Source organism: Leptinotarsa decemlineata, unplaced genomic scaffold (assembly GCF_025532065.1).
Source record: "Leptinotarsa decemlineata unplaced genomic scaffold, Ldec_3_MD MMD2_P_RNA_scaffold_14, whole genome shotgun sequence".
NCBI lineage: Eukaryota > Metazoa > Arthropoda > Insecta > Coleoptera > Chrysomelidae > Leptinotarsa > Leptinotarsa decemlineata.
In genome coordinates, this window is record NW_027412528.1 from 9800529 (window position 1) to 9817047 (window position 16519).

At 34.4% G+C, this 16519-nt stretch overlaps 2 protein-coding genes and 1 long non-coding RNA gene across 5 annotated transcripts in view; 2 read left to right on the top strand and 1 right to left on the bottom strand.

Moving 5' to 3' along the window:
• The first annotated feature begins 849 nt into the window (after positions 1-849).
• The window catches only part of LOC111508882 (uncharacterized), a 108243-nt gene continuing 92573 nt past the window's right edge, over positions 850-16519 (top strand). Inside the window, exon 1 of the mRNA XM_074178560.1 lies at positions 850-1329. The gene's annotated coding sequence lies outside the window, so the exon portion shown is untranslated. The remainder of the gene's footprint in view (positions 1330-16519) is intronic.
• On the top strand, positions 4345-14123 carry LOC111503708 (uncharacterized). Of its 3 annotated transcripts, none has more exons than XM_074178540.1 (3): positions 4345-10158; positions 11584-11720; positions 13781-14123. In XM_074178540.1, exon 1 carries the CDS (start codon positions 4526-4528, stop codon positions 5972-5974), a length of 1449 nt encoding a protein of 482 aa, XP_074034641.1. In that variant the 5' UTR covers positions 4345-4525; the 3' UTR covers positions 5975-10158; positions 11584-11720; positions 13781-14123. The 3 variants fall into 3 exon arrangements, with proteins under 3 accessions (XP_074034641.1, XP_074034645.1, XP_074034649.1); XM_074178544.1 differs by having other exon boundaries at positions 13788-14123; XM_074178548.1 differs by lacking the exon at positions 11584-11720 and having other exon boundaries at positions 13788-14123.
• Positions 15787-16511, bottom strand: LOC141483766 (uncharacterized). Its single transcript, XR_012466280.1, has 2 exons — positions 16096-16511; positions 15787-16002 (listed from the first exon to the last, which is right to left on the bottom strand). It is a non-coding gene; the product is annotated as an uncharacterized lncRNA (long non-coding RNA).

The window sequence follows — 16519 nt, forward strand, 5'->3', positions numbered from 1 at the left end:
GAACCAACGACCACCACTGCGATTAATTCGAGTGAGTGAACAAAGCACCCACGTGGAACCGACCGGCTACCGATGTACTAAGATGTCTGTGGTAGCTATGGTTTGTAAGCTATGTAATGTTTTCACATGGTTACTCAAATGTAATAAAAATACCATGACGATATAATGAATTCTGACAAAAATAATGAATTCTGAAAAAACCCTTCCTGAGCCCATAGAAATAATTTCGACTAGTGCAAAAATATATTTACTTTTCATATTGGTGCTGTAAGGTCATGTTTTTCATATCAAAATCACAAGTGAAAAACAGATTTTAGTCGTCAGTATCAAAAACAAAGCTACTGTGGTAACTTGGTTATGGGTACCTATATTTTAACTTCAATGTGAACCAATTTTATTATTTGAATTGGAGCATACTCTTCTTAGTTGTTGACTGGACAATTTCAATAGCATTGAATAATGATATTTTATTGTTACCATAAAAAAACATTTTTTCAAACAACGAATGTATATTCTCAGATAATAAAAAAAACAACCGGAAAATTTTCGTTATGTGGACACCTGGCGATTTTGAAAAAATTTTTAACTGTACTTAGTATTTTGATGCGTAGATTACGAATCCGAAAGAAAAAAGCGGCGCTCTCCCTTATTTAAAAAGTTACGGCCCTTCAAAGTTCAGAAAAGGGCAACTTTTCAGCCTTCTTTTTCACTAAATAAACTATTTAAAAACACAAGCATTTATTCACTAGGTCACCTTTACACCTTATTCCTCCTTCTTTAACACTTTTCACTTCAATAATCAATATTTTTCTTATAAAAAACTTAATTTAAAAACGAATGTTCCTCCTGGTGACATTATTCTATTTTAAGGTTAGTTACTAGTGACATTTCAGAAAAAAGCGGTTGGTATTTGCCGTCGCCTACTATTTCAAATTCGTAATACACCACCAAAAACCAATTTACGATCTAAAGAATGAAGGTAAAAAACATTTGAATTACTTCAGGAATATGGACTGCATCAGTCGTACCAACCATATCATTAACCTTAAAAACGTAAAATATAGTGATATGTAACCAAAAAGCAGCTCCGTACATTTTTTAACATTTTTATAAGAAAAATGTTGATTATTGAAGTGAAAAGTGTTAAAGAAGGAGGCATAAGGTGTAAAGGTGACCTAGTGAATAAATGCTTGTGTTTTTAAATAGTTTATTTAGTGAAAAAGAAGGCTGAAAAGTTGCCCTTTTCTGAACTTTGAAGGGCCGTAACTTTTTAAATAAGGGAGAGCGCCGCTTTTTTCTTTCGGATTCGTAATCTACGCATCAAAATACGTAAGTACAGTCAAAAATTTTTTCAAAATCGCCGGGTGTCCACATAACGAAAATTTACCCTAGTATGCAACAGTTAACAAAAAATCTAAACATCAATGATGTACAACACTTTACTGAATTCCATCATGTATAGGGTGACCATATGTACTTTTTTTATTAGGACAGTACTTTCTTTTTAAACACTGTCCTACGATCTTCGAAGGTTTATGAAGTACGCCTAAATGTACTTTTTTTCAGAGATACCTACTTATTGTTTCAATAAAAAAAACGAAATAATTAAACTGATTTTGGTCACAGACTACAGAATTGTTTACAATCAGTATTCTGTGATTTTGTTGTATAGCATAGCGATTGGTTTGGTTTAACCCACTGTGCAGCCAGTGATCGCCTTGCTGTGAAACAGCGCGCAACAACGTGACGCACGTAAACTAGCTTGCCGATACGTTTATCTCGCTGTTTCATTTTACCGCAGTTCGACCGCTATTTGGCCATCCCAGTCACAACGATTTTTTAGCATTTCTTTTGATTACGTTTGCATTCGCTGTCGGCTGTCGATAAGATTCCTAGAAAGGGTATTCAAGACAACCTCGGTGCACTGTATTCGAACATCGCGGCTAGTCTCGCTCTTGACGAATTCTCGGTGGTAGTATTACTGGATATCTCATCAGCATATGACAATGTCTCAATTCCTAATTCACAACAACGTCTCTTGGAATATCGTATACCCGAGGACATCACAGACCTTATCATCTCCCTCCTTTGTGACCGACAAGTATATGTCATTGATCCTTCCACTGGAGCCAGAATAGGCCCAGGAACTGCAAATAGTGGACTCCCACAAGGTTCGCCCCTTAGCCCTTTGCTCTTCAATATATACTGCGATCCTTTGAAGCACCTCGTGGAGGATGGCATAATGCTTCTAGGATATGCTGACGATTTTGCCCTGGTCGGCAATGGACAGAATATCAATAGTATTATCGGCAAACTCAACAATTCTATTGCCGAGTTTCTCCAAACAAATGGCCTTCACTTGTCTGCGAATAAATGTCACGCCATTACTTTTCGGGACAGGCGCAGGTCTATCTTGTGCCGGCGGTCGGTGTATATAAATCATACACCAATTCCATGGTGCTCTCAAATTAAATACTTAGGTGTCATTTTTGACGATCGATTATCGTGGAAACCGCATGTTCAGATGATTAGTAGGAAAGCCCAACAAGGCATCAACCTATTGCGGTCTCTTTGTAGGACCTGGTGGGGTGCAGCTCCATCCACACTTCTTCAGCTATACCGTGCTCTTGTGCGGCCTCACTTAGATAACGGGGGTATTCTACTCGGACGCTGTTCTCAACACGTGTCGAAACAACTTGACAAGATACAATATCAGGCATTACGGGGTGTGCTGTGCTTCATGAGGTCCACCCCTATAAATATAATCCTGTCGGAGGGAGGGGAAACCCCTTTGTGGATTAGACGACGATGGTTGGCTCTCAAATGGGTGTCTTAACTCCTCTCGTATCGCAACCCTATCATCCACCTCGTTACAGAACTTCATGATACCTACCTTCAGGACCCCCAATATTGGACGAGGAGTAACCTCCCTCCCATCCTTGAAGCATATCACACCTTTTTCAATCAATCAATCAATCAATAGAAGACATTCTCCTTCTCCCAACCCTTTCCTGCTATACTGTTCCCTTGGATATCCTTAAATTTCAAATCCCCTTCCATGAACTCAAGTTATCTAAACATACTAACAATAAGACGGATTTCGTTCGTTTAGCCGACCAGATGTTTCCAAATTTTACCCCATGTCTACACAGACGGCTCTAGAGACCCATTTGGCAACGTTGGATTTGGAATCTATTCACCGAACACAATCGAAGTCAGCGACCGACTTCCCTCTACTTTCTCAATTTGCTCTGCCGAACTTTGGGCTATCAAGGAAGCACTGAAGATTATCCTAGGACAGAACATCACCAACGCTGTGATATTTAGTGACTCCAAGAGTGCACTGTCCAAAATATCACGTCAAGACATTTCGGCCAAGATGGACCTGTTATCACTCCAGGCTAAACGCCTTATGCTTCGAGCCCATGATCAAGATTTTAATATTGCTTTAGTGTGGATACCTAGCCATTGTTGCATATCAGGCAATGACAAAGCAGACTGCCTGGCTTCCCTAGGGCGCAGCAAAGATCTCACCAACTTCCCCCAAGCGGATTTCCGAGAGTTCCACTCTGAACTTAAAGCGAATCTTTGGATTAGCTGGTCAACTGAATACTCCCGACAAGGTCAATACAAGGGCACTTCATATTATTCTTCGATTCCACATCCGCTAAAGAAGCCCTGGTTCACTACTTTCACTTCATGTTCTCGAAATATCATCACTACTATCACAAGAATGCGGAGCAACCATTGCCTATCCATGGCACATTTTCATAAAATTCGGGTGAAACCTCATGACAGATGCGAGTGCGGGGAACGACAGGACCTGTGGCATATCTTCTTTTCATGCCCACAGAATCAAGACAATATCCTCAGACTTCATAATTCTCTTCAGACTACCCATAATCGACCTGGTCCAATATCTCTTAATGACCTGCTATTCGATCTTTTGAACTATCATAATGTTGAGGCAATACATTCCTTCCTTTCCTCCTCCCATTTAAAGCTGTAATTATTTTGTGTTTGGTGCTTCTGTGCGGTGATCAGTTTTTTGTGATTCACCTGTGACCCACCGTTTTAAGTGCATGGACCATTGAATGACTCCTACACAATGTATCTTACTGGGATTTTCTCACTTTTTAGCCATACTCCCAACCGAATGTGGATGGGTCCATCCCAGGCTCACTTTATTGTGGCCACGTTCGGCTCTAAAGTATCAAATTTGTTACCCACTGGCCGGATAGTCCTGGTAGCTGAGGCCATTACAAGAAGAGAAGAAGAAGAAACCCTGGTGTAGGCAACACTTAGATTTTGTTTTGAACTTTTTGAAGGAACCACCTGGATCATTCGTTGATTGACTGTTGAGGTGTTTGCATCGTGCTGTCTACCCAGGAGTTTTTTGCGACGAAGTTGGATTCAGGTGTGCTTTTTCCTACTAATTTTTCACATTTTCTCAATCTAAAATTTCATTCTCTTTTAACATAAAAGAAAAAAAAAACATTTTCTTAGTTTGAGCTAATTTATAATCATGAGTGTTCATTCGGGTGGCGGTTCCCCGCCACCCACAAAAAAATCGTTTTTGCCGGATGATAAAAACTTGAATTATGAAGAGGATCAGGAAAATATTACTTTGGACGAACTTAATGATAGGGAAGTTGAGGAAATAATGAGTTTTAGTAACTCAAGGGCAACTCATTCATCAGATAAGGAAACAGAGGACGATTATAATGGAGAAAAAAGAGAAATTATTCTTTACAAAGAAAACGACCTTGGACCTTATCTGGTGATAGTAGAGGCCAACGAGACCTCAGGCAACAATATTGGTCGATTCAACCACCTAAAGATAGCAAAAGACATATGTGATTTGAAACTTAACCATATTATTAGAATTAAAAACAAAGGAAAAAATAAGATAGGGATTGAATTTAACAATAGGCATGCAGCCAATGATTTTGTTACAAACAAAGATTTAATTGAACAAGGTTATCAAACATTCATTCCGTATAATAGAGTAACATGTAAGGGAATTATTAGAGGAATCTCAGAGGGTATTCACGAGAAGTATTTAAAAAAAATTATCAAAAGTCCATATAAAGTGTTAGGTGTCAAGAGAATGAACAGGAAAGTGGTAAAAGGGGACATAATAGAATATCATGCAACTAGTACTATTCAAATTACTTTTGAAGGCATTAATCTCCCCAAACATGTAGAAATCTGCTACATGAGCTTTAACATTATTCCTTTCATTCCACCAGTCACCCATTGTTTTAATTGCCTCATGTGCGGACATACTAAAAAGAACTGCAAGGGAAAACGCAGATGTCACAGCTGCGCAGAACAACACGAGGATGAGGAGGGTTATAATTCATGTCAGTCTGTAAAATGTTTCAATTGTAAAAGTGAATATCACAAAACTCTCAGTAAAGAATGTCCGGAATTTGACAGGCAGAAAAAAATCAGAGAAAAAATGAGTCTAGAAAACCTCTCATTTCATGAAGCCATTCAATTCTTTCCAAAAAATAACCACTTTAATACTAACAATATAACTGAATTCCCTACCCTTAGAAATAGATCAGAACCTCCCCCAAACAACATAATTACTACTTCCCAAAGAAGACATATCTACCATACAAACACAATTAATAAAAGAACCTTTTCTCAAACAATCAAAACTTCCAAACTTCCAAATGAGATGGAAAACTTAAACAAATACCTAATACATCCAAATGGACAAATACTACAACCTAAAACAGAAGTCATGCTCAACAGGACTGCTAACACAAACGCGGGAACTTCTCAATCTACTTTTAATGTTTTACATCATCCGAACGAGGAATATAATATTATTAAAAAAATGAAAGATTTACTTTCGGGACTTCCCGAAAGTATTAAACCAAAAATAATTAGTTTATTAAACACGTATGAATGGTTGAAAAATTCCCAACATCCTGACGAAACGAGTCAGGATGAATACTAATTAATTAAATCAATCTAACAAAGGGGAACTACAGGGGAACAAGAACAGTACATTAATGATAATCATTCAATGGAATATTCGAAGCATAACTAGTAACAGAGATGATCTAATTAAATTAATTGATGAACATAACCCAGATGTAGTAATACTAAACGAGACTTGGTTAAAAAAAGACAAACATTTTCAAATTAAATACTATAATATTTTCAGGAAAGACAGGGAAGATGGATTCGGAGGTATAATTACCTTGATTAAAAATAATATCAAAGTAACTGAAATTAAAATAAACTGGGACGAACAATGGGGGATATGAACGGACACCACCCTTTGTGGGGTAGTAGCTATACTAACAAAAATGGTAAAATTATTCACGATATATTAGAAAGAGATGACCTCGTAATATTAAATGACGGAAGTGCCACAAAGTTTTACTATCCCCAAAATAATAATAGCCCAATAGATCTCACAATTGTATCAAACCCAATCGCCCTACAATGTCATTGGAGGGTATTGGAAGATTGCGGTAACAGCGATCACTATCCCACCATGTGCACATATCAAAAAAATATTTCAGAGTTTGAACACATCAATAATAATTTAAGAAAACATAGAAATTTTAATAAAGCCAATTGGAAAGGATATTATGATACGGTTCATAATCTAATTGAAATTAATGAAAAATACACATACGAAGAACTAATAACAATCCTAAATCAGGCTGCAGATACTAATATACCAGAAAAAAATACCACTTTCACTCAAAAAAAACCTTCGAATCCGTGGTGGGATAATGAATGTGACGAACAAATCAAAATCAGGAGGGAAAAACTCTCATTATTTAAACAATTCCCCACTCTAGAAAATTATATAATAACAAAAAAACCATAGCCCAAACCCGTAGATTTAAAAAAAAAAAAAAAGATCAAGTTTTATTTCATTCTGCTCCACCCTAAATAGGGAAAGTAATATTTCTCAAGTCTGGAGAACATTAAAAAAATTTGCTAATAACTCAGACACATATAGTAATAACAAGAAATTACCTAACAGTACAGTTGCTAAAGAAATTCAAGACAAACTCTCTATATGTAATATATCTCCAGAGTTCACTTTACAAATAGGAACCTCAGATTCGGATCCATTTTCCCTCCCAGAACTCAACCTCGCGTTGCAACGCAGGAAAACCAAAACAAGTCCAGGGTTAGACGGAATTTCTTACAGCATGCTTACGAATGTACCTGAAATATTCAAGATTAAATTATTAGAAACATTTAATGAAATACTTAAGGGGGTAATATACCCAAAGAGTGGAAAGAATCGCTGATTCTGTGCTTACTTAAACAGGGCAAACCGGACGGTGAAACCAATAGTTATAGACCCATAGCTCTAACCTCCTGTCCTCTGAAATTATTAAAAAATAATTAAATACAGAGTAGAATGGCAAATAGAAAATAACAATACATTATCATTGTATCAATACGGGTTTCGTAAAGGTAAAGGAATTATGGACAATATATCACACTTAGTAACATACATCCAAATAGCATTTGGATTAAACCAATCAGTCATAGTGGCCTTTCTAGACATAAAAGGAGCGTATGATAATGTAAATATACATAAACTATACAAATACCTTTTGCAGTATGGAATAAACTCAGATATCAGTAATCTTATATTTAACATATTAATGAACAGGGAAAATATAATTATGGACAATGAGGGAGAGAAACATGGTCCAGCAGTAACAACCAAGGGTCTTCCACAAGGGTCCCCACTTAGCCCTACCCTGTTTAATATTTACATTGCTTCACTTTTTCAAATAATTCCCACTCACAGTAAATTAATAGCATATGCGGACGATTTAATAGTAATGGTGAAAGGATCAGATATTTCTGACATCAATCAAAAAATTAATAAAACCCTAGATATTATCCATCAATGGATGGATTATCACGACCTGACCATTTCACACGACAAATGTGAGGGTATTTTATTTAATAAAAAAAAATACAAAATAAATCTCTTAACATAAAGATAAATAATGCAACAATCAATTTAAAAAACGAGGTTAAATACCTAGGTATGGTCATAAATTTCAATCTGAAATGGGATAAACATATAGACTACATTACTAGAAAAGCAAGGGAAGGACTTAATGTTCTGAAATGTTTCTGCAAAGTATGGTGGGGATCTGATCCTAAAACTATGATGCTAACTTACAAGGGACTAGTACAATCACATTTAGATTTTGGCTCCATGTTCTTCAAACCCACCACTAGATGAAACTTAAACACTCTTAACAAAATTCACAATCAAGGGCTAAGGTTAATAACAGGTACAATGAAATCCACACCCATAAACGCATTACTAGGGGAAACTGGGGAAATAAAATTAGAATATCGTCAACTCTTGTTAGCCTCCAAATTTCTGACATACAGACTGGCATGCAACTCACCAATAATCCAACTTATCACTACCCTTAAAGCAATCTGCGATGAGAAATTAGGTTACTGGAAAAATAGAGAAAAACCATATTTGGTAACAGTATTAGAAAATCTTCAACCTTATAAAACTTGGGTATACACTAATGAGATTCCTCCTTGTTTCAGCTTTAACTTTAAGACCTACACACATGAAATGACAGTAATAAATTTAAATATGGAAAAAACAAATTTTAATAATAATATGATATTTGAAATAGCCACTGAAGAATTTAAAAATCAATATAAGTTCGTATATACAGATGCATCCAAAAAGGAAGGAAAAACGGGTATAGGGATCTTTATACCAGATATAGATTATTCCTTTGTGACGCAGAATTAATAGCTATCCACGAAGGTATTATGACATGTTTAAGAAAAAATTTAAAAAAAAATTTAATACTTACGGACTCCAAAAGTGCATTAGAAAAAATCTTGCTGAAAAAGGTCACGTCCAAAATCGACCACATTAGTCTTTCGATCAGGAATATGGCATATCACGCTTCTTTAAACAATATCATTTTCAAATTTGCATGGATACCTGGACATTCAGACATCATAGGGAATGAGAGAGCAGATTGCTTAGCAAAAATAGGAACCAACTTGAACATCCCATTAAAAATCAAAATAGACAACAACACAATATACTCGATTTTAAAAAATAATATCATAAAAAAATTTGAGTCGCTATGGGAAAATGACATTATAAAAACAGGTAAATCCTATAACAAAGTACATGAAAAATACCCCAGTAAAATAGCAATATTCTCCCTACCGTACATAGATAGGAGACACATCACCACCATAATACGGATGAAAACCGGTCATTGTCATACTAAAGAACATCAGTACAAGTTAGGAATAGTTGATCACCCATACTGTGAATGCGGTCTAGTAGAAAACGTAAACCATATTTTCCTGGAATGCCCTATCAATGTTATCCCTAACAGATATTTATTTTGAACTTATTAAACATGGTATTAATTCCCCCTTTAACATATTTCAAGTTTTCCGTAATCTGAATATACAAATCACAAAGATTCTTATCCAATTTTTGGATTACAATAAAATCAAACTATAAACCTTTAATAAACTAAATTCCTATACTTAAATTCCTTCATATATCCCAGAACATTTTGTTTGTGTATCTTTGTCAATCCCTAACATTCTCATAGCACGAGAAGAAGTAGACGAACAAACACTAAGAAGACGACAGCATGATTCAGAATTAAAATATAAGGGTTGTTACTGAGTGCTAACCCAGACAAGGACAACCCCCCGTATTGAGCTGGCCCCAATTGCGCCTGAACAGGAAGCATCGACCAATAAAGAAGAGAGAGAGAGAGAGAGGAACCACCTGTTGCTTTCAACTATACTTACGAGAGTTTTCCCAAGATGGCGCTATTCTGAATTGTTCGAGTCCCCGCTGAGTCAGTCAAATTAATTATTATCTGTCATTGTCAAAAAAAATTTCAACTTTTGGTATTTTGATATTTTTTGTCATCCAAATCTTTACATTTTTCGTATTTTTTATTATTGTTTTCGTTCGTTAGTTCTCAGTTATTTTAGTTTCGTTACATTTTTCAGTACTAATAAGGAATAGTTTTATATAGTGTATAAGGATACTTTTTGTAATATGGGACAATTCTTTATTTTGTGTGGACAGTGTAATCATCATCGAGTAATCATCTGTATTCAGTGCCAAAGGTAAATGAAACATTTTATTATTACTGTCAGTCCACCAAGGATAAACTATGTTTGTATCAGCCTACACCAAAAACAAACTTAATATTTTGAATAATCCTTCACCCTTTCAAATCCACCTTCTGCTACTAGAGTGTCATCACTTTCTTAATCATAATATTAAATTGAAAATAAACATTCACTTATGCTTTTTTTAATTTTTTTTATTATATGTATATTATGTTACACTAACGATAAAAATAAAATAAAAACAACAATAAAAATTAATTGGCGCTCCGGGGCGACTTCATTGATTCCAGTGGCGCATTTGCTTTTTCAGCTGCAGGAAAACCCGGAAAAACCTGCAGCACCACATCATCTGAAGATCTTGATCTAACAATGTCCTCTCTCTCATAAAACAAAATGTAGGGTGTCTCCAGAGGCTCCAATAAATTCAATGCATCGCCAGAACACTTCGTGACACGACTATCGTCAAACTTAAACCAGTCCGTTTCTTCTTTGACCAAGGCATAATAATGACCACATTCAACGCCAGAACCACAGTGAACAATGACTGCATGAATATTATAACAGTGGTCTGCTAGGTTGAAATGTTCATCTATTTCGAACCTTCCAAAGAGTTTCTTGCTTCCGTTAGAGGTTGAGTCTTGTTTGAAAATCATCAGTCTTATTATTAGATTGACTGGTGCCTCAGCTATACTTGTTTCCTTATAACAGTCAGTTAGTTTGGCGCATGTTTGACAATACAGTTGATCATCACCTGTTAAAAATTCCATTTTCAGATGATTTAACAATAAGCTTTGCACGGACTGGTAATTAGTCGTATTAGGAAAAGCTAGATGAAGTTTTTTAAATACAACTTAATACCTAGTTGCAAGAAAAGTCTACTCATAGAGTCATAGATACCTACAGATGAATATTACAGTATGCAGATGATTTATTGCATTTCTACAGAATTATTATGAGAAGTAAGTTTACACTTACATAAAATTTTAACATCCATTTAAAATATCATGAAATTAATATCAGCATAAAATTTAAAACAAATAAAAAATTAAATCTATATCAACAATTATTAAATCATAGATTAAGTTTGAAAATCACTGACTGAGTAGGGCTCCATGTCAAACAAATAGTTCCCCAATCCTAACAGAATGTTGTATATTTTTGAAATCCTGTGGAAAATTATTGTAGAACTCGAGGGTGTATTGTGGACTTGTATAAATATTTTTTTTATTGGGTGGTTAAAAGACTACTCATGTATGATGAGAAATCTAATGTTCTCTTAAATATATACTTATAGTAATTGTTAGCATATAGCATTCCAAGCAACCAAACAGTATGCTCTTTTAACTTTACTTGTTCTCAATTGGTGATTTAAATGGTTTTATTTGTGCATTGTACCTGATCAAAATCTGTAATTTATAGTATGAAAATAAGAGAAAACAGTGGATGGATGCTGTCAGGAAATATCTGCCTGATGGTGCTTTCATTTGCTCAAAGCATTTTCCCATCCATTTCATTGGTGAGAAAAAGCTATTGAAAGGTGCCAAACCATCATGCATGTGAGTATTCAGTTTCTACAGCACTACCTATAAATCCTATCGAAGATTTGTATATTTTTTCAAGGTGCACTTATAGAGAAGTATTTAATTGTACGAATTTCAAGAAAACGTGCACCATTTCCAGAATCAGTTTTCTAATAATTTCTGTAGTTGGAAAGTATCCGTTGAATAAGGTATCAAAAGCAAATGTGATCACATACAAATCAAGAGAGAACACTTGGTGTTATCAGAATGATAAATATCTAATTATTCATATATGAAATGATAAATAACCCCTTCTAGCTTTACCTACCTAGAAAAAAAAAGTTCTTTTCAACCGGCTGTTCTCTAACGGTGACCCTCAGAAGTTCGCAGTTGGAAACAAACACTTTATGCCATTCATTTCTCTTGAAGATAAAAGATTGCTGTTTTCCGTTCAACTCAAGCATATCAATGTCCCTTTACAAATTTCATATAAGGCTCATAACGGACTTTAAAGAAAGTTATTGATAAGATAATATGAGAAGAGATATTTATGTAACCATTATTTAATTAAATCATGTTGAAAAAGGGATATGTCACAAATTGTCCGAATGTGTGGAGTTTAGTTATAACATTTCATATTATTTTTCATTTCAATGATCGCAACTGCTGTTTTGTTCAATATTTTACATCATATTTTCCCTTGATACCTTTTATAAAAATACATCATTATTCAATACGAGCTAATAGGATATCATTCTATAAGTAAAAGGTGATAGTGGAAGAAAGGGGTAAAGTTGAAGAACATTTTCTACAAATGCCTGATTCACAGAAAATTAACTTCATCAACTTCACCCTGCATTTCCTGATATTTCATATTTGTCAATATCTGTGTAAGCGTACTGCTTACACATGGAAATAATAAATACGGGATCATTATTATAAACACTGAAAACATAATCAAAAAGAGGTGTATCTTTTAGAATCTTTCTTGGTTATAATGAAATGCCAGTAGGAATTTAAAAACAATTAATGGAAAAGTTGTTATCGAACAAAGGGTTATATTTAGGTATTCATGCTAAGAATCGCACGTTAAAAGGTAAGATTTCCTTAATCCCTGTTCACACAAGTTTCGACTTCTGAGGGCTGCAGTTCGTAGGGGAACGACAGCTGGTTGATAGAAAAATCAATTTTAACAAATACCATTTTAGTTTGTCCATGTTTATTTACAGGGATCTCAATTTATTCATTTGTATATATGTGAACCCCAATTTTTGTTTACAAATATAACAAAGAAAGCTTGTACTGTAAACACTTATACTCTACTACTATAATTATTATAGACATATTTATGTGTGTTTAATGAACGACAATTAAAGTAATGAAAAACATTTACATGAGCAAAGAGTGAGATTCTTAAAAATATTTTCATTATCACAGAAGAAATTGATTTTATCAGAGTAGTTATTTTCAAGTTTCAACATTTCAGATAAAGGAGAATGATACCACTAGTTAGTTAGGTGATATGGTCTAATAAATAACTTTATTTGTCTAATGGACCTCCGTGGAACGTTGGAAATTATAAGGGAGAGAATTTCTGGACAATCAATGAAACCAGATATAAATTTGAAAAGATAAACTAATGATTTAGTGTAACTTCGATTCTGAAATCTGCATGAAATATTTCTAAAATCGAATTGAATGTATGAACCCATCCTGCCTAATTTTGTGTTAGTTAGTTTCCTGGTTTTGCCCTGATCATTTTCGGTAAAAATATTTGACTGCAACTGGGGTAATCATATTCAGTTGCGTTGATGAAGTAATCTTAGAGAATAAAGTTGATACTGAAATTAGTTTCAATGAATATCTCATAAAGAGTACTTCGTCAACGCCGCTGAAGGTGACTGTCGTAGTTGCAGTCGAAACGTTTGGAGTTTACCACAGAAGACAACAGTAAAACCCGAAAACCAACCAAAACATTGAAGTCAGTCATGAAATCATACTACATGAGCTATTGAAAATTATTGATGAAGGATGCTGAAATTTTCCCAGATTCAAAGATTGATTTTCATTTTTTTATAACTGGTTTTATTTTTCAGTTTGCAGTTGGATTATCCAGTGGAAAAAACTCCGTTTGAAACATGAACAACTGAAATACTTGAATCCCTATATTTAGTTCTGTGATCAGTTTTTTCAAAGAATATTTGATAAAGCTTCTGCCATATATCTGATAAGGATTGTGTGATTATTTATATAGTTTGATCAATTTAATCAAATAACATTTATTGATCTAAATGTAAAACATGTTTTAGACAAGTAAATTGATGGATATATAGCCGTTACTACGTGGTAGAAGATCATCATGAAAAATTTAGATTTTAGACAAGTTCTATTGTGAACATGATGTGATAGTCATTTTTATAATAAAAATAGGTATTTTGATATTTTTTATTCCTCAGTGAAACCGCTCCTGAACTTCCACTAAACGTTTTTCCTAGTCCATCCTAGTCACACTCTGTCACAAAACATCCATTGGTAAATTCTAGCAGTATTCAACTAGAGAATATTCCTAACCCCATCTTGGTTTCAAATACTTGATGACTTCCAGATTAAACCAAGATCATTTGGAGGTGATAATGTTCACATATCCATAACAATTCCATCCCGAGTCAATTCAAGTTGGACAAATATTCCACCTAATGTCCCTCTATTCTCTGATAAAACCGCCCAGGGAAAGTAATGTTAGTGGAGGAGAAATTATGAAATCCCTTCTTCATATTTTTTTTTGAAACGTTAAAATATTCCCAATGATTTTTTTCTGTATTTCCAAAAATAGAGAGACTTCTGAATGACTTTTTGAAAATCAACTTCTATAACAAATAACTTTTTTTTTGTGACATTCAGAGTAAAATAGGTTTTAATTTGTTGTAAACTTCTTGTGACATACTGCATTTATATATAACACAGGTACATTCATTATCTTGCACGCTGTTGATTCACTTTTCTTGATGCAATAAGAATATGATGAAAATAAAAAATGTAAGGAACCTACATCAGATTCTTGAAGGAAATATTGTAGTTCTATGAGTTGTGATATAAATAAATATTGCTATCACACAAATAAGAAATTTCATGTTTAAAAAGATCATGATTAGCTTCTGCCCAAAATAAAACGATTTTTTTCTGGAAACATAGAGTTTGAGACCTATGTGGCTGGATAAAAAAGTTTTTCCATTCCAATACCATACCAAAAACATTTATTCGAGTATATAATCTTTATACCTACCACCTGTTTTGCGGAATTCGTTCCGATAAACAACCAGTGTCAAGTACATAATAGGTTTGTTCTAGCAAGAAATTTCGGATGTTTTGAAGCTGGTGTTATGTACTGGCCAACTGCGCATGTATGCCGTGAGACTGGTTGTAAATAGTTTGGGATTCATGTCCTGCTAGAACGCTTATTTGTGTTGATAAATGTCAATTGTCATTTAAACTGACTTATTAGTTGGAAATTTGAAATTTATATTTTGTGCAGCGAAAAGTGAAGGTGAAAACCGATAAAAATAAACATATTGAATTGGCTTGAATAGTCATCGGCTTGGTCAAAATGGAAAAATTCAAAATAGAAGAAATGTTAAAATTGGAAAAAGAAAAGTTATAAATAAAAAAGAAGAGAAATGAACTATTAGAAACAAGAAATAATTTGCTCAGACAAATGAGCAAAAATAAGAATTCAGATGTTGATAAATATTCTGAATTCAATGTTAGTATGAGGGATTTAGTTTGATATCTTATGTCATACATAGGTTTCCTGTTATGTGATATTATATAGAAAGAAGTTATTAGTTTATGTGTTAGGACGAGTACTTTACGACCTGATTAACAGCCCGTTAAAATAATCAGTGCTGGGGCTGTGCTGTCTCTCTAGCAAATGACAGGATGTGGTGTCATTCTCAGCACCGATTATTTTAATTGACTCTTAATCCGGTCGTAAAGTACCCACCCTTGAGCAAATTATATTTTTATACTGTTTTAAAAATCATTCTTATTTTACCTGAATGGATGTTTATTTAACGTATGCCAAACAATGAAATGAACATCAACAAACAGAAATATTACAATTTTATTGCTATCTTAAAACTTGTCAAGCTACAAAATTTCTGTGGTCTGCAGCATCTCTATTGATGTGATTATCTTCATCCTCTTCCTCATGGTGATGAAACAGCATTTCGACAAGTTCCTCATCATTGGATGATTCAGAATTATTTCCCCAATTTGATTCAGAGCTTGATGACTCTGATGACATTTCGGCTAATCCTACCTGTAATAATGGAGTCGAATAGTTGATGCTTAGTTGAAAATCACCAAATGCTTGCTTGATTTTCATTCAAAAACATAAAATCATTTTACTCACTTGAATTTCCAAACGCAAATATGAAAAAATTGACAGTTTTGAGGATTGCCGTTCTATAAAAAACAAGATTTTCAAACCAATTATCAGGCCACTAAATATTTCTATTTTGGTTTCTCATTTCTTTAGTACATAACATAACCAACAAATCCATATTCCAAAATCATAACAAACGTGATATCGGATCACTCGATCACTCCGAATATTTGCGCATGTCACAAACTGAAAATCCTTACGAATTCCTCTGGACTACTTCGACAGTTCTCATACGGTTTGCAAACTGGATTTCGTCTTCGCTAGAACATGCGACTATTGGTTCGAATCCTGGATTTGCTTTGCTAGAACGCCTATATTCGTATGCGCATGCTTCGTACGATTCCGTATCGTTTGAAATCGCTGCTAGAACAAACCTATTATCACCTGATGT